The sequence below is a fragment of the Vigna unguiculata genome, chromosome 3, assembly GCF_004118075.2.
Source record: "Vigna unguiculata cultivar IT97K-499-35 chromosome 3, ASM411807v1, whole genome shotgun sequence".
Taxonomy (NCBI): Eukaryota; Viridiplantae; Streptophyta; class Magnoliopsida; order Fabales; family Fabaceae; genus Vigna; species Vigna unguiculata.
Window position 1 is genome coordinate 51,328,910 of NC_040281.1, and position 22,873 is coordinate 51,351,782.

At 28.7% G+C, this 22,873-nt stretch overlaps 1 protein-coding gene across 2 annotated transcripts; it reads left to right on the forward strand.

Moving 5' to 3' along the window:
- Positions 1 to 1,293: 1,293 nt before the first annotated feature.
- On the forward strand, positions 1,294 to 22,503 carry LOC114178211 (cytochrome P450 71A1-like). 2 transcript variants are annotated; one of them, XM_028063985.1, is made up of 3 exons: positions 1,294 to 2,102; positions 20,535 to 20,836; positions 21,746 to 22,503. In XM_028063985.1, the coding sequence occupies exons 1-3, from the start codon at positions 1,481 to 1,483 to the stop codon at positions 22,370 to 22,372; spliced, it is 1,551 nt and encodes a 516-aa protein (XP_027919786.1). In that variant the 5' UTR covers positions 1,294 to 1,480; the 3' UTR covers positions 22,373 to 22,503. The 2 variants fall into 2 exon arrangements, with proteins under 2 accessions (XP_027919786.1, XP_027919788.1); XM_028063987.1 differs by lacking the exons at positions 20,535 to 20,836; positions 21,746 to 22,503 and adding an exon at positions 4,149 to 4,889 and having other exon boundaries at positions 1,349 to 2,407.
- Positions 22,504 to 22,873: the final 370 nt, after the last annotated feature.

The following is a 22,873-nucleotide window of genomic DNA, read 5'->3' on the forward strand; positions in this document are numbered from 1 at the left end:
ACCTTTTATACAGTAAATAAAGTAAGTGTACACACATTATACGACAAAAACATAACATGTTGGATTATCTACAAATATAATATATATATATATATATATATATATATATATATATATATTAACACAATTTATTATTATTAAAAAATAAATTAAAAATTGAAGATAGAGAACATAAAAAATATTTTCAATATATAATAATTGAAAATTAGTTTAATTGTGTTTTAAGTTTATCATAAATTTGAAATTTTTTAATTGAATTTCTAATAAATTTTAATAATTTATTGATTTATTGAATACTCAATAACTATAAAACTAAAAACTTATAAAATTATAAAATTATAAACTATAAAACTATAAAATTAGAAAATTAATAACAAAAAAAGTAAAATTACATGTGACGAATTGAGTAATGTGAACTGAGCAATGTGGCATGACAAGACAATAAGTCGGTAAGATAACAACCACACCACTAAAATAACATAAAAAAGTTAACAGTGAAAATTCAATGAAAAAAATTTAAATTTTTTAGTACTTAAGGTAGACAGTAAGGGAATGTTGGTGCTCTCCATTGGATTTGGAAGAGTTGGAGAAAGCAGTTATTTGTCTTTTTTTTAGGAACGGAGCATGCAAAAGAGTGTTGTTCTTGTTTATGCAGAGAGTTAAACAATAAGAGCGTATTGTTCTTCATGCTTGTAGGGACTATGGGCAGCAGAACATTCATAATGGAAATACCAAAGTTAGGATCTATATTATGAACGCAATTTGTTACGCTGTAGCAGAAAAGACACTAACCCATCTCAACATAGACATATCTTGAATGAGTATTCTATTATTCTTGTATATGGTTGGTGTAGGGTATTTAGTTTCACCCATACTTACATATAAATGTGTTTTTGTGCGATTATTTAACTTATTTTCTTTTGAATTTTAGTTAAATTGTCATTCGTACAGTAATATATATATATATATATATAAAACTATATTTATAAAAGGATTATAGTATTCCAAATGCTCTGTTAGTATATTTATTAATTGCTGATAAAAATAAAACTTGGAATTAGACTGTTATCGGAAAAATATTTTATAACTTGCTTAAATCAAATTAATCTGGATACAATATAATATGTATGTAATCATGTTACATTAACGGCTAACGAGAACTTTTCTATTTATGAAAATATCACCATATTTAATATATTTAATAATCAATATTGCTTATATACATAATACTCATTTTTTTTTATTATATCATAATCAATCATTCATCATCGATCGTTTTTCTCTCTCTCAATATACATTCCGAGAGCGTACAATAATCATTTTCCTTACTAATATATATAGGGTTGTATGAATGCATAAGAAGAGAATTTAATAAGAGTAAAACAGCAATAATTGAATAAAAATAAGTTAACGAAAAAGAGTAAAACAACGAGGAAGCAACTACGTATGCTTGCTTATAAATCTTTGGTGGACTTACCAGATGTGGCAAAAAAAGGAAATGGCTCTTAACCTCTGTCTCTCTCTGTCCTTTCTCATCAGTGTTCTCTTTCTGTTTAAGCTGGCAAGAAGGTCCAAATCCAAACCCAAAACGAATCTGAATCTGCCTCCATTTCCCCCAAAGCTACCGTTCATAGGAAATCTGCATCAGTTTGGCACACTGCCACATCGAGCTCTTCGAGATCTCTCTCTCAAATACGGTGATATAATGATGTTGCAGTTGGGACAGATGCAAACTCCAACCCTTGTGGTTTCGTCTGCAGATGTGGCCATGGAAATAACGAAAAGTCACGACCTAGCCTTTTCGGACCGACCCCAAAACACTGCTGCAAATATCCTATTCTATGGATGCACAGACTTTGCCTTTGAACTCTATGGAGAAAACTGGAGACAGAAAAGAAAAATATCCGTGGTTGAATTTCTGAGCTCGAAAAGGGTGCAATCATTTAAAGCTATCAGGGAAGAAGAAGTTGCGCAGTTGGTGAAGAAGCTACGTGAAGCTAGCAGGAGCGATGAAAAGGTTGTGAATCTAAGTGAGATGATTGTGTCAACATCGAATAATATTGCGTGTAAATGTGCTCTTGGGAGGAAGTTTGCAGGAGATGGTTACAGCAGAGTGAAAGAGTTAGCAAGGGAAGTTATGATTCATCTCACAGCTTTTACTGTCAGAGATTACTTCCCTTGGCTGGGTTGGGTTGATGTTGTTACTGGAAAAATTCAGAAATACAAGGCCACTGCTGAAGCATTGGATGGTTTATTTGATGAGGTAATTGCAGAAAATTTGAGAGAGAAAAGGGAAGGTCAACAACACTTCAAAAACAAAGTCTTCTTGGACGTCCTCCTCCAACTTCAAGAAGATAACACGCACAGCTTCCACCTCACCAAAAAGGACATCAAGGCAATTTTAACGGTATCGTTTAATGCTGATATTTCACGCTCACAAATCATTTTCTAAAACTATCATTTTTTAATTCAAAAAATAATTTATGGCAACTTTTCTTTATTTAAAATCCATTTTCATGCATTTTTTTTGTTATTGAAAAACCATCAAATGATTCCCGGTTATCAAATATATATATATATATATATATATATATATATATATATATATATGAGTACCTTCGTTTGGGCAATTCCTTTTAAAAATAGAGTACGTAAGATTTGAATTCCTTTTAAAAGATATGTTTCTTGTTTTATTCCTTTTTAGTTGAGATTTTTGTTTTTAGTTCTTGTTGAGATTTTTGTTTTTAGCTCTTAAAGGTAAATTTGAATTGTCAAAATCTAACAATAAATTACGAAATGATAAGGACAGAAAACAAACTACTATATTTTATTTCATTTGGTGTTGGAGAGTGACATATCATTATAAAAAAAATTCTCAATTAAAAATAAAAAAAAAGTTATTTTAGTGACTAATTTAGATACTAATTTATAAAATTAAGATTGTTTTAATAAAATAGTGGTTATTATAAATGGTCACCAAATTCGTTACTAATTAATTAGAGACCAATTCTGAAACTAAATCATTTTGGTAGCTAAAACCTATGTAGTTAATTTTTAGTGATCAATTTTCTTTGGTAGTCAAAACCAAGATAACTAATTTTAAATATCAATTTAGTGACCAATTATAATTTTTTATTCATAATAGTGACTATTTTATTAATCAATAATTTTTAATTTTGTAAATTAGTATCTAAATTTGTTATTATAATTAATAATTATTACTGGTCACTAAAATTGATCACCATTTAGAAGTTTTTTTGTGTGTATGATCTTATTCTACTATTTTGACTTTCATTCTTTTGAATTTTTTAATTTAAATTATTATTATTTTTATGCTAAATTTCTTTTTTACAACGTGTGATTTTCATATAGCATCATGTAACAAATATTTATTATTTCAATTTTTAATTTATAATGTTAAGTCTCTTTTAAAATGAATTGCGTAAAAATTAAATAATATTCTAACAAATACTTAACATAATGCAATAACTACTTGTGTACATATGATTGAAATATTAATTAGTAAACAAAAATAAGAATGATAAAAAAAGTGTATTAAAATATAAGGAATTATAACTAAAGAAATTGAATAATAAGGGATAGAAATTAGATGAAGAAACTTATAATTTATGAAATAGAAGATAAATTACTTTGATATACTTATTGAATATTTTTGTTTAATCAAATACACTTTAAATAATATAATAACATATATTAGTATTTTAAATCCAAAAAGTAAAGGATTAAGATAACTGGTTGTTAAATAATGGTGTATATTTTATTGTTTTTTTTAAAGATCTAATATTTCTTCTTGTAATAGGAATTGAGATGCCTACTGATCCGTGGAGCTTATATTATAAGGTTCAATAATTTCATTAAGTAAATTAGTTTTTCTTAAGAAAAGATGAAAATAATTCAATTCTTTTTTACCGTTGATATTTTTTTTCTAACACAGTCCTAGAGGAACATTTGGTAGAATACTGTTATATATTATCTTTAAATTTGTCATTCTAATCGCTGAGAAATAGAATGTAAAGTATGTTTCTGAAGTTATTACAATATTAAAAGGTTTTACTTTACAGTTGACAACATTTTATTCTTCCTTGAGAAATGAAAGATCTCACGAAAATTTAACTTGTATTTATTAGGACATGTTTGTGGGAGGCACCGACACAACTTCATCGGCGATACAATGGACTATGTCTGAGCTTGTAAGAAATCCAAACGTAATGAAAAAAGTACAAGAAGAAGTGAGAAAAGTTGTAGGTCATAAATTGAATGTAGAAGAAAGTGATATTAAGAAAATGAATTACTTAAAGTGCGTGATCAAAGAATCTCTGAGAATACACCCTCCAACTCCTCTTCTGGCTCCTCGAGTAACAGTCTCTGCTGTAAAACTGAAAGGATATGATATTCCGGCAAAAACAACGGTTTATATAAATTCCTGGGCAATGCAAAGAGATCCTAAATTCTGGGAAAGTCCTGAAGAGTTCATGCCAGAGAGATTTGAAAATATCGAAGTTGATTTTAAAGGTCAAGAAGACTTTCAGTTTCTTCCGTTTGGTTTTGGGAGAAGAGGATGTCCTGGAATTCACTTTGCCAATGCTTCTATGGAGTATATGCTTGCAAATCTTCTTTATTGGTTTGATTGGAAGTTGCCACAAAATCAAACACAAGACATAGATATGACCGAAATGTTTGGACTTGTTGTCTCAAAGAAAGTACCACTTCATGTTATACCAACAACCTTTTCATTTTAACCAAGTTATGAATGTTTCTCTTCACTTTCTGTGGTGTTGCTCCAAAAAATGTTAGCAAAAGTGTTGTCAAATTTATGAAGATAAGTGTATGGATTTCCATTGTCAAATTCAAGTGTAGTATTGGATAAATTTTATATATATATATATATATATATATATATATATATATATATATATATATGATATCGAGAAATACTCTCTCTTTCTCTATTTTTATAACTATTTGTGCCTAATATTCTCATTCAGTTGGCCAAAATAAATAAAAACTCTTTAAAATTATAATGTTCTAACTTTTTTCTTAAAATGATAAATCCCGGGTAAAGATCGTCATAGTTGAATAATATCGTTAGGATTAATCACCATGCATCTAAGGTATTGTTTGTTTTAAAACTTCAATTCCGTGACAATTTTGTTCTTAAAAAGCACTTCACAGAGTGAAAGGAAAGAGAACTATTTAAACTGTCTTAAACCTCAACTTCTAATTGATGTGAGACTATAGAGTACAATAAAAACATGTAACATATACTATAAAGTTAGTTAGAAAAGGAATGATAGGCAATATTCACTTTTAAAATTTGCCAACATATTTTTTCTTAGAATGCTTTATAATTGGTGTGTACACACGTTATTCTTGCTGTTAAAAATAAATGTAAAAATGGTCTTTTTCATTAGGTATGTTTGTTGTCTAGATAAAGATGAATTGATACGGTTACTTTTATTAATGTATGGTACGTCAAATTCCATTAAATATGATGAGAAGAAGTGTATCTATTATAGCAACAAGTGACAGCACTAATGGTCAACTATGGCAAACAGAAAAAACAGAAGTATATAATATTTTATGCTTGTTTGGTGTGATATAGATCTAAATTTCTTTAAACTTCAAAATAGACGTTTTTAATAAGAAAAAGAGATCTATCTATAAACAACTCCTGAGAATTTGACGTAAACAAAGAAAATTAGGGAAGTTTTAGATGAAGAAGTCAATAACCTTCTTTTATCCAAGCCAAATCTAGAAGAAGAAACATTCAAGATGTTTCAAGTAATTCAATTTTATAAAGGATCCAACATAAAATTCAATCATATATATTTAATTATGCATCTTTCTTCTCAGTTTGATCGTTTTAGTCGTATGCTGCGATAATTGATAAAGAATGGAGTGTTAATCTTCTTGGGATTTTATTCTTTAGAGTGATATCTTTGTGTACTAGTTTTGTTTTTTAAAAAAAAAGTTGTTTTCTTTTATTTTATTTTCTTTCTAAAATAATTTGAAATTGTGCCTGTTGTTTTGGGTTGAAGTATGTACATAGAGAATCTAAGGTAAGGCGATCCATCCTTATTGGGTTTGGGTCGTAATAGTTTGGGAGCAACCTTAGTTGCTTGATATAGATAATTTCATTTTGTACCTCCATAATTTCAACCTGCACCTCTATTTATTCATTAGATTTTATTTATAAATTTATAATTATTTTATTTTGCTACTACTGCACTGTTATTTTTCTCCCGCTGTTACTAATATTATGCATAAATATAATACCTGACTCACAGTACCACTTTAATGTCTAAATATATTTTATTATTTACAATTTTATTTGTTTTTAATTATTGTAAATAATTGTTATTTTAATTTTTTAATATTTTTAAATTTATATTAATTATAGTTATAGTTCGTTTCATACGAAAATTATTAATTAAGGTAAGAAAGTTAATAAAAATAATTTAAATTGAAATAAGTACATGTATCTAATTCATTTAATTTAATATTTTATTTTTAATAAGAATAATAAAATTATATATATCGACATATAATTTAATTTTTAATGTTGTATTTTATTAAAAAAAAAATTATGACAAAAATATGCATAAATATATACAGATAATACCAGAAATACAGAAAAGTGAATGACCTCAAGAGTATAGTCATTGTATGTCATTTTATCAAAATACTTGGAACTTAAATTTCTAAATCATTTATACTTAAGGTAAATATTTAATTTTGTTCAGGTGAATAAATTTATTTATGTAAAAAAAAGGTGAAATAATTTTTTTAATAATTTTTAAATTTTAATTTTAACAAAACAAAAAGAAAAAAAAAAGAGATGAAAAATGAAAAAAAAGAAAAAAAGAAAAAGTAAGAGGCTAATTTATTTCTAATTATCACACTTTCTCGTGAGCTCAACAACAAAATATATTTTCGTAATGAGAGAATGATGATATGATTTTAATAATTATAAAAAATATTTCTTTTAATTATTAGATTCAATATTACTAACATGATTGATATTGTGTATTGTGTTCTAATTTGCTTTTGTGATATCCCAATTTAGTATAATTCTAATAAATGAAGCATTACAGACTTATAATGTGATGTTAAACAATGCAAGACCCTCTAACACAGTTATTCAGATACATATAATGAGATCAGATTCATTAGATGCTTGCACTTGTGGTGGCCTCTACTGCTCTGCAGAGCCATTGCCAATGAGTTTCACCTTACTACGCACAAGGTTAGTCCATGATCATCTAGGGTCATTATCTTGGCAAAGACGACTAGGACCTCTTGCTAGTCTCACCACTTGAACCAGTCTGCTCTATGTGAGCCTGACTGATTCTTTAGAGTTTCAAGATGTAACCTTGCTTGAATCCTTATCTGATTATATACACTACAACACCACCATGAAACCTTGCCAAGAGTTTCATGGACTAACTCATACCATATCCATGTTTCTCATACCAAATCCACATGTTATCTCAAAACATCATAATCACATGCCAATACTCAATCAACCAGCCAATTCATGATTTATTTCATACCAAGCACATTAATTATAGTTCATAAAATCTCATAAGACACGCATAGTTATATACTTAATGTATTCTCAAGATATACAACCAATCACAGATTAAATAGGGGAATTAAAAACAAGTTTACAATTCTCGCTTAAGCGACAGAGGCTCCCTCGCTTAAGCTAGGCATTCTCGTCTGAGCGAGAACTTCAATAGTGGCACAATGAGCTTTCTACAAGTTCTCGCCTAAGCGGGACTTTCTTGCCTGAGTGAGATTGCTTTTCGCTCAAAATTGAAGTTCCTCGCCTAAGTGACAACTCGAGTAGAGGCAGAGGTGGGTTTCTGCTACTCTCTCTTAGGCAAGAGCTGCTCGCTTCGGTGAGAATAGCAGGTCCTTCACCTACTCACGCATGCAAGGCAGAAAAACAATACAAAGCAACATCCAGTTCATTCTCAAACAAGCACAAACATTTCAAACATGAAACAAAAGCAAATACAAATAATATACTTCAAAAAACGGGAAAATCCTAGCTTCCCTTATCTCGAAACTGAAAGCTAACTTAAAAACTCCTTAGTGAAAGAGCATCAGGACTTGGAGCAACTTAAGGAGCTGAAAAAAACAGAACCATGGAAGACGAAAATGAGACCATAATTGAGACTCACGTGGATCCAGAGCTACCAAATAACAATGAAACGAAAGGATAAGATTTGGAGCTCTACTTATGTGGAGGGGGAGCTTTCATTTGTTAGCTTGAAGGAGAATGTTCAATAAGTTCAGAGGAGAACTTGCAAGTGCCCTAGCTCAGCTTTTGAAAGGAGAGAAAAAAGGTGAGATGTTTTAGTTTTGGGAGACAGAGGGGAAGTAAGGGCAACTGGACAGGTTCCAGTGAACAAAAGGCTGGTTATGGGCCCTTACTCACTAGAGTTGGGCCCATTAACTTAAAACACAAAAAGTAGGCCTCACAGTTATGATTTAATTCTCGTGATGTGTTGCTATCATGACTAATTCCTTCCATATCTACAATTACGATTAGGATTACAAGATTACATTGGTATTGCAATTTGATGTGTGTATATGAATACACATTCTGTCATCTTAAAAGGGATCAAAAAATGAAATATTCTCTACACTTCTTTTTTTTTCCACTTATAACCACTCACACAGGCACGCATGCTTCTTAACTCTTTTGGGAGAAAAACAAAAATATAAGCAACCGAAGCAAAAAAAAAAAAAGAGAGCAAAGGTGGTGGAAATGTAGAGAACGAGGGAGTGAGATTGATAGAGAAGAAGAGACATTCAAAAATTTTAAAGGTAGGTCACTACCAATTTATTTTTTATTTGATTTTTTTTTTCAATTTTCATTATATTTTGTTTTAATCATAAAAAAATATTTTCCCCATTTCTTTCACTTCTTTCGCTCATGTCATGTCGCATGTCACATGACACCCATCTTGAAATTTCGTTTTTTCTAAACAATATATAAAGATCTAAAAATAAAAAATAGTTTTCTTTTTTTATTGTTTGATGTTTATCTGGATGCTAAGGTCTCAAATCAATTTTGAAAAAATATGAAATATTTATAAAAGATTAAAAAAAATTAAGAAAAAGAATTTATTTTCCATGTTTAGCCGACCGTTCGCGTTGCATGATATCAATTTTTAAATAATTCAAAGACTAAAAAATTTAAATAATTTTTTTTTTTAAAATTATCAAAGGATTTAAATCATTTTTTCCAAATAGTTTTCTGGACGGTGTTTTCATTAGAAACTATGCGACCCCAAATTTTTCACTATAAATAAAAATACATACAAGCAAGATTAATCTTTGTTAGAGAATTTATCAAATAAGAATTAAATAATCTCTTAAATAGTTTTTTTATAACAAATTACGAAATTTTATTCTCCATTGTCATTATTGAAGATATGTAGAGAAAAATTAATTCTTGTTGAATAAAAAAACTAAAAAAATTATTTTTATTTATATATACATTCTTTTATTATGATACATTTTTTTATTATTATTTTAAAAAAATATCTTGAAAATCACAACGGTAGTTGTTTGTCATAGATATTTTTTTTACCTCCATAATTTCAACATGCACCTCTATTTGTTAATTAGATTTTATTTATAAATTTATAATTATTTTATTTTGCTACTACTGCACCATTATTTTTCTCTCACTGTTACTAATATTATACATATCTATAATATCTGACTCGCAGTACAACTTTAATGTCTAAATATATTTTACTTTTTACAATTTTGTTTGTTTTTAATTATTGTAAATAATTGTTATTTTAATTTTTTAATATTTTTTTAAAATTTATAATTAATTATATTCATAGTTCGTTTCATACGAAAATTATTAATTAAGGTAAGAAAGTTAACAAAAATAATTTAAATTGAAATAAGTATAGGTATCTAATTCATTTAATTTAATATTTGCTTTGTAATAAGAATAATAGAATTATATATATCTATATATATACAATTTAATTTTTAATGTTGTGTTTTATTAAAAAATATTTTTTATGGAAAAAAGTATGCATAAATTTATACAGAAAATACTAGAAATACTCGAACCTATATACAGAAAAATGAATGAGCACTTCGTATACTCAAGAGTATATTTTTCTATCAAAATACTTGCAATTTAAATCTCAAGTGATTTTTAGATGGTGTAAGACACTCAACTTTTTTATGTTAAAATACTTCATTGATCCTCGTTTTTGTAGCAAAATCTTAATTTGGTCCTCGTATTTTTATTAGTTTCAATTAGGTCCTCATTTTTGTAAATTAGTATCAATTAGGTCTTTTCCGTTAGTAGAGAACTAACACCGTTAAGTAGGTGCCACGTGTCAGCTTCTCATTTTTTGAATTTTTTTGAATTTTTTTGAAACTTTTTTTGAATTTTTAATCTTTTTGGAGTGCTTGAAATTGAATTTTTTTTTAAAAAAAATTGGGACTCAAATCAAATCAATTTAACAAATATGAAGACCAAATTGAGATTCATACAGTAATTTGACACCTGTCACCATATTAGATTGACACGTGGCACACTATAGAAGTGACACGTGACATAAATATTTAAAAAAATTTTAAAAATTTTAAAATAAATTTAAAGATTTTAAAAAAAAATCAAAAAAACGAGGAGCTGACACGTGACACTTACTTAACGGTGTTAGTTCTTTATTAACAGAAAGGACCTAATTGATACTAATTTACAAAAATGAGGACCTAATTGAGACTAATAGAAATACGAGGACCAAATTGAGATTCTACTACAAAGACGAAGACTAACGGAGTATTTTAACCATTTTTTTACCAGTGAATAAATTTATTTGCGAAAAAAAAGTTTTTTTCAAAGATTTCAAACTTCAGTTTTAACGAAAAAAAAAGAGATAAAATATGAAAAAAAAGAGAGATAAAATATGAAAAAAAAGAAGAAAAGAAGATGAAAGAGTTCAGTTTGTTTTTAATGATCATATCTCAACATATTTTCGCCTCACTCTTCGTATTTCTGACCTTTGTTTATGATAGAGGAAACAATGATATGATTATAATAATTACAAGTAATATCTCTTCTAAGGAATAAAATCAATATTATTAATGATGATTGGTATTGTCCTTTGATTCATTATGATTTAATTATCTTAATGTGATGTTATCATGACCTTTTTTTATGGTGTTCATTACACTTATGGTTAGGATTACATTGGTATTGCAATGTGTATATAAGTCTGTCATATGCAAAAAATAAAATAAAATAAAATACATTTCTTTATTACTTATCATCACTCACACGTACATAGATGCTCCTTACCTCTTTTGGGAGAAAAATAAAAAATCTTAGAAAAGGAGGCAAGAAAATGAAAGAAAAAAAGAGAGAAGAGGTAGTTGTAATATAAAGAACGAGAGAATGAGATTGATAGACAAAAAGAGACAGAGAAAATTTTTTGAAGGTACGTCACTATTAGTTTCCTTTTTCTTTCAATTTTTATTATATTTTGTTTTAATCATAAAAAGAATATTGTTTTCCCCATTTCTTTAGTATTTGTTTGGTTGCTCATGTTGTGTGACATCCATTTTAAAATTTCATTTTTTTCTAAGAAATATATAAAGATCTAAAAAGAAAAAATAATTTTCTTTGTTTACTCTTATATGTATATGCGGTTGCTCGCGTCGCAGTGACATCCACATTCACTTTCAAATAAATTTTAACAAAATATGAAAAATTATAAAAGATTAAAAAATGAGAAAAAAATAAATGACTAAAAAAAGAATTTATTTTTAGTATACCGCTTACGCGTGACACCAATTTTCAAACATTTCAAAATACTAAAAAATTTAAATAAAAAGATTTTCAAAATTATCAAAAAAAATTAAATCATTTTTCCAAATAGTTTTCTAAAAAAATTTTTCATTAAGAATTATGTGATCCCTTATTCTTTCATTATTTATGGATGGAAATAAGTAGGAGCAAAATCCAATCTTGCCAGGTTTACTAAATAAAAATTAAATAATTTATCAACTAGTTTTTTCATAAAGAAGGACATAAACTATATTCTTCATTATGAACCAAGATATGTATTAGTGATGATTAATCCTTGTAGGGTCCAAAAAACCAATTTTTTTTTCTTTTTTGTACATTCTTTTATTATTATTTTTGGGAAAAATAAATATCTTGAAAAAAATACATCCTTTTGCAAATTTAATTAAATGTATAGTCTTATGACGAACGTTGTGGGGGTGTTAATACCTTTCCCATGCGTAACCGAATTCTGAATCCAAAATCTGGGTGACAGAGGACTATTTTTTGAACATAAACGAGAAGAACTCAAAGGAGGATCTTTTAGTATTAAAAGAACATGAAAATTTAGGGTTAAATATGTTTTTGGTCCCTTAAATTTTACTGAAAATTGGAATTCATCTCTCTTTGAAATTTTGGACCAATTTAGTCCTTTATCTTTAAAAAATGCGTGAATTTAGTACTTTAACCAAATTTTGTTAAGTTTATTTTACATTTCAAAATTGTTTCTTAGTTAACATTGAAATGAAAACGTGTCAAATGACGTAAACAACTCAAATATTATCATGAAACATGTTTGAAATATCAAATAAACTTAACAATATTTGATTAAAAAAAATAAATCCAAACACTTCTAAAGTTTAGGGACTAAATTTGACTAATGTTTCAAAGATAGACTTATTCTTATTTTTATTGAAAGTTAAAGAACCAAAACACATATTTAACCCTTAAATTTATTAATTGTTTAATTATGTAAATGATCGAACTTTTGGATATCTTTTGATTTCTTTTTATATTTTAGATATCTTTTAATATTTTTTTAGTTTTTATCTTTTATCTTTTAATATTTTATATCATTATTAAAAGATATAATATATATATATATATATATATATATATATATATGAAGGCCCAATTCATAAACCCGTAACTCATTTTCTCTTCCTATGATAACAGTTAAACCATTACATAATCATATTTTTGCGAAGGTCAGTATAATCTCAACACACATCAATCACCTACTGCGATCTTAAAAAAATAGAAACAAAGACAAACTAGAAACCTGTATAAAGTTAAGCGACTACTCTCCAAAAAGAATGAACACAATAAAAAGGACCGAAAAAAACACAACTAAAGAAAAAAAACATCTCTTTATAAAAACATCTGACAAAAAAGAGGGATTGTGATTATTATGTACTTCAAATTCCCTTTGCGAGAACAGTTCATTTGACGCTATGTCTATACCAGATTTTCAAATCAAGAAAATCATACGTGAGAATTGAAGGAAACCTACCACACATGACTGGATAAATCCAAATACATATTATAGTAAAACGAATACAATTTAAACTTAAGTCAATTTTATATTTAATCTAAATTGTTATGTCTCTAATCTTTGATGAAGATTTGTACAACACAAACATCTTCTGATTTAAATGGTGAACGTGTACCCGTGTCCTTCTGACATTCAAACGTAATAGTGGTTGTGGAATTTATCAATGTGAAGACAGTGGGAAGAGTTTTATTGAAACCCCAAGTGCCAAAATGTTTACTCACACTCAAAAGTAAATAAAGAGAATAATATGTGGTTGTTGATAAGATAAAATAGAAATTGTATTAAATATACGTATGATCTCATTAGAAGAAAATATTGTTTCCGTCAGGTGTTATCGTTATCGTGGACCATTATGGAAGATATTTGCTGTTAATTCGGAGATTTTTGTGTTGAAGACTTATCTGGTTTGTTTAGTGCAGGGCATAGACGTGCGTTAATTAACCTGAAATTTGCAAAGCCCATCATATCCTATATCTATTTAATGGTTTACGGGAATGACATATCGAACGATAACAGTTGAAAATGAGGTTTTTTTTTTATATTGGGATCCCTTTTTACTCGAATTTATAAAAAAGGGTACTTCAATTTTTTCTTTGCGAAAGTGGGTTATGTCACCAGGAGGGAGGACGACTTTGAGGCTGAAGTCGTCCTTCATGGTAACGGTTTATTTTATTTTTTTTTAAAAAAAACAAAGTCGTCAGGTAGGGTAACGGTTTCTGTTTGGCGCATTGTAAAGTCGTCTTTGGAGATGACGACTTCATTTTGAGTTTTTTTTTCACAATAAATATAATAAATAAAAATAAACATTAATATATTTTTAAATTGATTAAAAATTAAAATACAATAATTTAGTTACTAGAAAATAATAAAACAGTCATCTATGTCCTCCAGTTCCACATGTTGGTCTTCTTCTGGGTCTGTTGGGACGTGTTGGAGGTTGTTGTGGTGGTTCATCATCATCATCATCATCATCATCATCATCTTCATCTTGATGACTTTGGACAGTTTACAGAATTTGTGGTGATTGGGAAGACATTGGCGGAGGATAAAATGGCATTGATGATGAAGATCCTGGATAATAGGCAGATGGTGGTGTCATGGTTGTGGTGCCAAACATATGTGATGGACCAACACCATAACTTGACTGATGCGGGAAGAAACCATATGGAGAAGGGACGTGTTGGAATGAGGTGTTTGATGGGTTGCCAAATTGAGGATGTGAATGTCCAAACATTTGACCCTGACCCATAGGCGACTGTCCGAAAAAGGGTTGGGGATGATGTATGAAATCTGGAGAAGACCCAACATGGCCAGTGTAGGGTTGTGAAGCAGGCTGGGAAGGTTCTTGTGACATATCGTACTATAAAATAAATAACATGGTTATTGTTATGAATAAGTATGTATGATAAATAGATGTACAACATTGTAGTATAAATAACCTCATCGTCGGAAGATTCTGTCGACGGAGATATATAGCGGATAGTGTGGTTTATTGACCACTGCATATACGGTGTTTCATCACGCAAATGGCCATTTCCGCTGAAAGGTGTACCTTGAGCGATCCGATTTTCTCGATCATTCCAAATTGCAATCCACTGGTGATGATGTCCTACCCAATCTCTGTCGTTTCTCCCCCTCAAGTCATCCTTATGAACTTGATCCAGGTTAACCGGTTCAGGCGGAATGTTTTGTCTTAAACCAAACTGACGCATCACCCTATCCGCCTGATGGATTTCTACTGTGGCGAAGCAAATTATTGGGACTGTTGCTCTGGATACCGGAGGGATGTCAACCACAATCAATCGACTAACTTCTTGTCGAGTGTAAGGCCTCCACAAGAACTGAAACAAAATTGTAGACATTAGTTCGAAATGTTAAAAAAAAGAGCTTTGATTTACCTTAAGTATTACCTGTCTTGTACGTAGTTGATCAAATCTCAACCGAAATTCAGTAACTGAAATTGAAGCTGGATTTATCCGATGTGTTACATTCATCCACCTAAAAAAATGTAGCAATTTCAAGTTAGTTAAATGACAAAAAAAAATAATTTAAAAGTTAGCTTTTTACCTTCTACAGACAAGGAAACCATCCCCATCAGCCACCTCCTGATCACTTAAAGGTTGAAGTTGTGGGGCTATAGTAGTAATCCTCTCCCAAGCCCAACATTCTAACAAGATCATGGATCCACCAATATTTTCTTGGCGTAGGTGAATGCCATGATCTAGGCAACGATATAGGCAAGCCAAAACTGCAGACCCCCAACTATAATTCCTGAAGTGGCATCTTGGATTGACAGGATACCACTACAAAAATGTACTCAGACCTACGATGGAGGTAGTAGATTCGGACACATGACAACAAACCTGGCAGAATGTATGAATTATGTTTTAAAAAGAGCTCGTTCATTACCAATTTGTGCTCTAATTAAGGCAACATTTGAAAGGACCGCAACATGGTTTGTTGAGAGAGGGGTTAAGGCAGACTCCATGTTACGAGCAGGCTACCAATATACAGAGGAAATTAATGCTATCATTAAAAAAAATCAACAACAAGCGGGAATGTGTCAAGTTCGTCGATACTCAAGAGAAAATAATGAATTTCAAGTTCAAAAGATATTTCTCCACATGATCACCGGCTACCAATGTCTTTTACAGTTAGATTAAATGATTGGTGGTGTGATTGTGGTCATTTTCAAGCTCTTCGACTGCCTTGTCATCACGTAATAGTTGTTTGCTCTTTCTCGCATATAGACCTAACCTCATACATCCATCCAGTTTATAGTCTCTACAACATCAATAAAGCATATGAAATACAATTTCATCCGGTTAGGAATAAAGAATATTGGTCACCATATACCGGACCAAATTTCATTCCAGACCCAAACATGCGCCGTAGGGTAAGGGGAAGACCACCAACTAATAGAATCCATAATGAGATGGATGAACCAAATCTAAATAGACGAAGCAAATGTTCATATTGTAGAAATAAAGGATATCATAAGGGCAACTGTCCCTATCGTCAGTAATTTTATTATGTAATTTTCATTGTGTTATTTTTATTATGTAATTTTTATTATGTTATTTTTATTATGTAATTTTTATTTTGTTACTTTTATTATGTAATTTTTATTCTGTTATTTTTATTACGTATCATTTAGGTTGCGCATTTAAATTATGTTATTTGTGTATTTTTTTAAAATTACTTTATTTTACCAATAACAAAATTAATTAAATGTAATAACTACTCTTAAGAAAATTGTGTAAAATAAGGTTAAAAAAACTGAAAATTTTTAAAAAATAAAATAAAATGCAACGTTAAAAAAAAACTGAAACCAGTCTTCTGCCTGACGACTTCAGGGTCTCCCGCTTAGCGACTTAAAAAAAAAAAAAAGGAAACCGGCCTTTGGGAGGACGACTTCTTCTTGAATGTCGTCCTCCCCCTGACGACATGACCCAGATTTACAAAAAAAAATTCAAAGGACCCATATTTACAAATTATTGGTCAAAATGACCCAAATTTACAAAAAAGCCTGAAAATGATGTGAGTCTTGAAATCCACTTTCAGAGACGGATGACAAGTCGAGAGATGCCATGGTTTCTCAATTTAAAAAAAAAATAATTTTATGGATTATATATTGGAAATACAAGAAATTAAATTAGATAGATTTTTATTTTTTTATAAAATATAATGTTTAATATTAATAAATAACAAAATATGAAATAAAATATAATAAATAAAAAGAAATTTATTGTGATAATTTTTTTTTATTTTTTCTTCTATTATTTTTTTGAGTTATTTGTTTGTATATTATATTTACTTTTTATTCTCACATTTTTTGTTTTTGTTTTTCTTAAGAGAAAAAAACATTTAGTACTTTTTAGTCTCATTCTTCGTTTGTTCTTATCAATTCTTAAAGAAAAAAAGTAATTCATTTTTGTCTTCTTAAAAAGACTCAACTTCTTCGAATATTCTAAAGTATGATATTAATTATTTAATGATTCAAATTTAAAGGAAAGAACTAAAGAAAAAGAATTACAATCGAGGACTTTTATATTAATTTTTTTAGAACAAGATCTAAGAAACATTATCAAATATATGAGAATATTTAATACATCAAATTGATGAAATTAGTTTATTTAGTATAGAAATATCCAATGAGTCAATAAGATAATAATTTAATTACTTTTATTTTAACTTTTCTTGTTTTTTTTAATGAAATAAAATTGTGAAATAAAATGAAAAATATATTTCTTTATCAATAATATAATTATTTACATTAAAAAAATAGTTAAAAATTTTAATTATAATTTAACTATTGATGAGTTAAATAATTTGAATGAGATAATTTTATTTATATGTGATTTGTTTTATAGTTACAATTATACTAAATTTGTACTCATTTTATTGTATTAATAACAATAACTTTAAATATATATAAATTTTAGAAGTATTATTTTATTTCTCAAATTTATCGGTCAAAATTAAACATTGTCCACTCTTGTATATGTTACCGCACGTTACTTTATTATTGCATATGGATAGAAATATTTGAATTTCAAGGATGTGATTTTTTACAATAAAAAAAAAACAAAACCAAAACCAAAGTAATACAAGTATGTTTATATGGTTAGCAGTTGCTAAAATATTGCTTTTGTTTTATATATTTTTTGTTTTTATTTATTTTATTATTGTAAAAAATTTGTACTCATGGATATTCGCGGGTAATGGATATGGGTATTTTTTTATACTCGCATGTTAGTAGGACAGATACAAGTATCATAGTATTTGTATCTGTGGATATCCGTATCCGTTATACTCTCATCTAAATTACAAAAAGACGTAATTAAAACAATTAACACATCCATTTCAAATGGATTATTTTTATCAATTGGTTTTCAAAAATCTTCATTTCTTTGTAACTGTCATTCAACACCATTTAAATGGATTATTTGCACTTTGTATGAGATTTATGAATGTTATGCATTATATTTTTATTTAAATTTATGATTAAAATATATTAAATATTAAAATTTTTTTTAGATATCCACAGATATCCGTAAATATTTGTGGATATTAAAAATAAATGCAGGTATCCAGATAATAAATATCTGTACGGATACAGATACGAGTACAGTTGTGATTATTTGTTTCCAAACATCGTTACTGTATTTATGATATAATTCATTTCCTCTTTACGGGAGTATTCCTCTTTTTTATGTATGGGAACTGGTACATTTGTACCATCTTTTATGTTACACCAACATGAATATAGAATTGGTGGGGATGATTAGAATACCTGAAGAGTCTCAATCTCATTAGAAACGGTGAGGGGTGGGAGTGGATATATCGATGGGAATATCTACATGCATGTTTAGATATAGAAATATCTATATATAAACAAATTCTTCTTCTTCTTTTTTAAATTTTTTTCTATTTTGATAATCAATTCATTCTTAAAAATAAAACAAATGTGTTAATCGAGACAAATTAAAAGGATAAAAAAGACACTACAAAAAGTTATTATTTAGTGGAGTTATTTCATGTTGATTTTAAAAATCCTCCACAGAAAGATTACTTCTTTGAATAGTCTAAAAACTAAAAATAATGAAGTTTTAATTGTTGCTGGAAGAAGTCACTCCCAGCAAATTATAATACATTTTTAAAATTTAAAACATCAATCGTATTAATTATCTTACTACTTATAAAGTTTAAAACCAACTGTATAAAAATAAAAAATATTTTAAAAAGCCAATATATTAACATTTTTAAAATTGTAATTCGGGTCAAAATGCTTAAATTTACAATATATATATATATATATATATATATATATATATAGACTTATATAATTTTTATTATTTATATTATTAATAAAGGGAATTTTCATTTGATGTACATAATTCTTTTCAATTTTATTTTTTAAGTAGTTTTAATTTTTAATTAAAATACTTATTTTACTATTTTTATTCTTTAACTGATTATTTATTTTAATCAACCATTTTTTTAACTAAAACAATTATCATCTTTAAATTTAATCCTGTTTTTAAACTAAATGAATTATTTGTAATAAAAAAATAGACACACATAAATAAATAAATAAAGGTAGTGCCTCTGTTTCCGTTGGTCTCAAATAGAGAAAATGTATTTTTTTTTTACTAATCCTATAAGGATAACTTATATTTTTCTTATGTAATTTTCTTTCCTAAGAAAAATTATTTCTTAACAATTTTTTTTACAAACTTAATAAAATTTTCATAAATAAAATTAAAATAGATTAATTTTTTATTTTTTAGTTAAAATAAAGTAATGAAATAATATTTTTTTTTTACCTAAATAAGAAGTTTGTGAAACTTTGTAAAAGAAAGTTTTGTTAACCTTTCATTTTCCATTTCGTAGACAAACGTTAAATTAATTCAGGATATTTGTATATATATTTCCTCCCCCATGATGTTTTTTATATAAAGGTTGGGGAAATGCCGTGAGATTTCATTGTAAACAAGCTGTATGAGCAAATGAAGGAAATGTTGTTCTCCACCTTTTATCTGTCTCTTCCCTTCTTCATCAGCGTCCTATTCTTGTTTAAGCTCGCAAGAAAAACCAAATCCAAACCCAATCTGAATCTGCCTCCATCACCACCAAAACTACCATTCATAGGCAATCTTCATCAGTTAGGCACGCTGCCACATCTCTCTCTTCGAGATCTCTCACTCAAATATGGTGACATCATGTTGTTGCAGCTGGGGCAGATGCAGAATCCAACTGTGGTGGTTTCATCGGTCGATGCGGCCATGGAAATCATGAAAAAACATGACATGGCCTTTTCCAACCGAGCCCAAAACACTGCTGCAAAAATCTTTCTCTATGGATGCATTGATATTGCATTTGGAAACTATGGGGAAACCTGGAGTCAGAAGAAGAAAATATGGGCTCATGAACTTCTGAGCCCGAAAATGGTTCAATCATTTCATGAAATCAGGGAGGAAGAAGTGGCCAAAGTGGTGAAAAAGGTACGTGAAGTGAGTTCTAGAGAAGAGTGCTACGTGAATCTAGGGGAGATGCTTATGTCGACATCGAACAACATCGTGTGTAAATGTGCTCTCGGAAGGAAATACACTGGAGATGGTTACAGCAGAGTGAAAGAGTTAGCAAGGGAAGTTATGATTCATCTCACAGCTTTTACTGTCAGAGATTACTTCCCTTGGCTGGGTTGGGTTGATGTTGTTACTGGAAAAATTCAGAAATATAAGGCCATTTTTCAATCTTTGGATGTTTTATTTGATCAAGCAATTGCGGAGCATTTGACTCTGAAGAAGGAAAGTAACCACTCCAGAAAGAAAGACCTTTTGGATATCCTTCTCCATTTTCAAGAGAATAACATGCTTAATTTCGAGCTCACAAAAAATGACCTCAAAGCACTTCTAATGGTAAATATCTTCTCTCTCTCGTAAACATATTCACTACACTCTAAAATATATGAACAGCAGGATATTACAGGTTGAAAAAAAATCAGAAAATAACATGCATTCAGTGCTATGATGATGATATTTTTCATTAGATACTATTATGTAATTTAGATTCAGATATTTTAACTACTTTTTCACACCTTAATTTCAACTCAACTTTAACATTTATCATTTACTCTCATCCGATAAGGTAACTTTTAACTATTAAATTTTGATAATTTTTTTTAATAACACGTATTTTTTAAATAATTTTAAAATATTAAAATTAAAAAAATAAAAAATAACTTAAAAAATACCAATTAAGATTATAAAAAAAAATTATCAAAATTTAGTATTAAAAAATTATTTTCCACGTACTTATGCGTACAAAGTGTATCTTATACCGGATTCAAACACTCATTATTCTCATTTTAATATTACTTAGTTTATGGGAAAAGTCGTATTACAGTGAGTTGATCAAAAGTCTTTCTTACCAGGCCACGTTAGGATGTGAAAAAAATACAGTACAAAATATTTTTTAATTGCATTCCCATATCTTGCTAGGCATGCGGGGTCGGATATGCATACCATGTGCCATTTTCATGCTTCAACTTTACTTAATTGTTTTAATGGGAAATATTATTTCCTTACTCTGATCCGCGCACTCTTGTATTTAAAATGTATACTTACATTACATCTCTCATCTTTCAAATAAAATATAAAATAACACTAGGATCATTCTAATTTTTAATTAGATTTGCATAAGAAATGAAATTTACATAATATAATCGAGGTAAGTACTATTTATTAAAAACTCGAATGAGCAATAGTTTATTAAAGAAGGCAATTTGTTAACATAACTGATTCCATCATATTTTGTTATAATTTTAGGATATGTTCGTTGGAGGAACTGATCCAGCTGCGGTAACATTAAACTGGGCTATTTCAGAGCTTGCGAGAAACCCAGCCATAATGAAGAAAGTACAAGAAGAAGTGAGAAGAGTTGTAGGGCATAAATCATGTGTAGAAGAAGATGACATCAATGAAATGCATTACCTGAAGTGCACAGTGAAAGAAACTCTAAGGTTGCATCCACCTGCTCCACTTTTGGCTCCTCGAGTAACAATATCTGGTGTAAAATTGAAAGGATATGATATTCCTGCAGAATCAACGGTATATATTAATGCATGGGCAATTCAAAGGGATCCTTCGTTCTGGGAAAGTCCTGAAGAATTCCAGCCAGAGAGGTTCGAAAAGAGTGAGGTTGATTTTAAAGGTCATCATTCTCAGTTTATTCCATTTGGGTTTGGAAGAAGAGGATGTCCTGGAATGCATTTCGGAGTTGCTAATGTTGAGTATGTTCTTGCCAACCTTCTTTATTGGTTCGATTGGAAGTTGTCGGAATCTGATGAACTTAAGCAAGACATAGACATGAACGAGGTATCTGGACTCGTTGTCTCAAAGAAAACACCACTTTATCTTAAACCAATAGCTTACTCATTTTCATCCAAGTCCTAAACTTTGTTGGTTGATTATTGATCATGTGTGATGTGCTACATAATAAAACTATTAAGTTGATGAGTGTGTGATGTGTGTACAATGACTACTATTTAGAAGTGGTCAGTGAGGTTTATTTCTGTTTTTGGATAAAATTATATTTTGAATCAAATATAAAAATCATGTGATTTAGTTTGAACATAATGAAAATATTAATTAAATTAAACTAAATTTACGGTCTGATTTAAATTGGTTGGGTGTTGTATAATTTTTTATTTAGTAAACTATCTCAGTTACAAGATGGTCTTATGTGTGTATATTGAACAATTTGTTTACATGTATTAATAATTTTCTTTCTTTCTTCATCAACAAAGAAACTAGCTAGAATGATATAAAAACCTAACACAAAAGAAAAACAAAGAATAAAGGTGGTTATGTTAGTCATAAGTTGTAGCTTAAATACTAAATAACTCGAAGGAATTCGAAGGATCTACCTCTCATGAGTGTGATAAAACCCTTTCA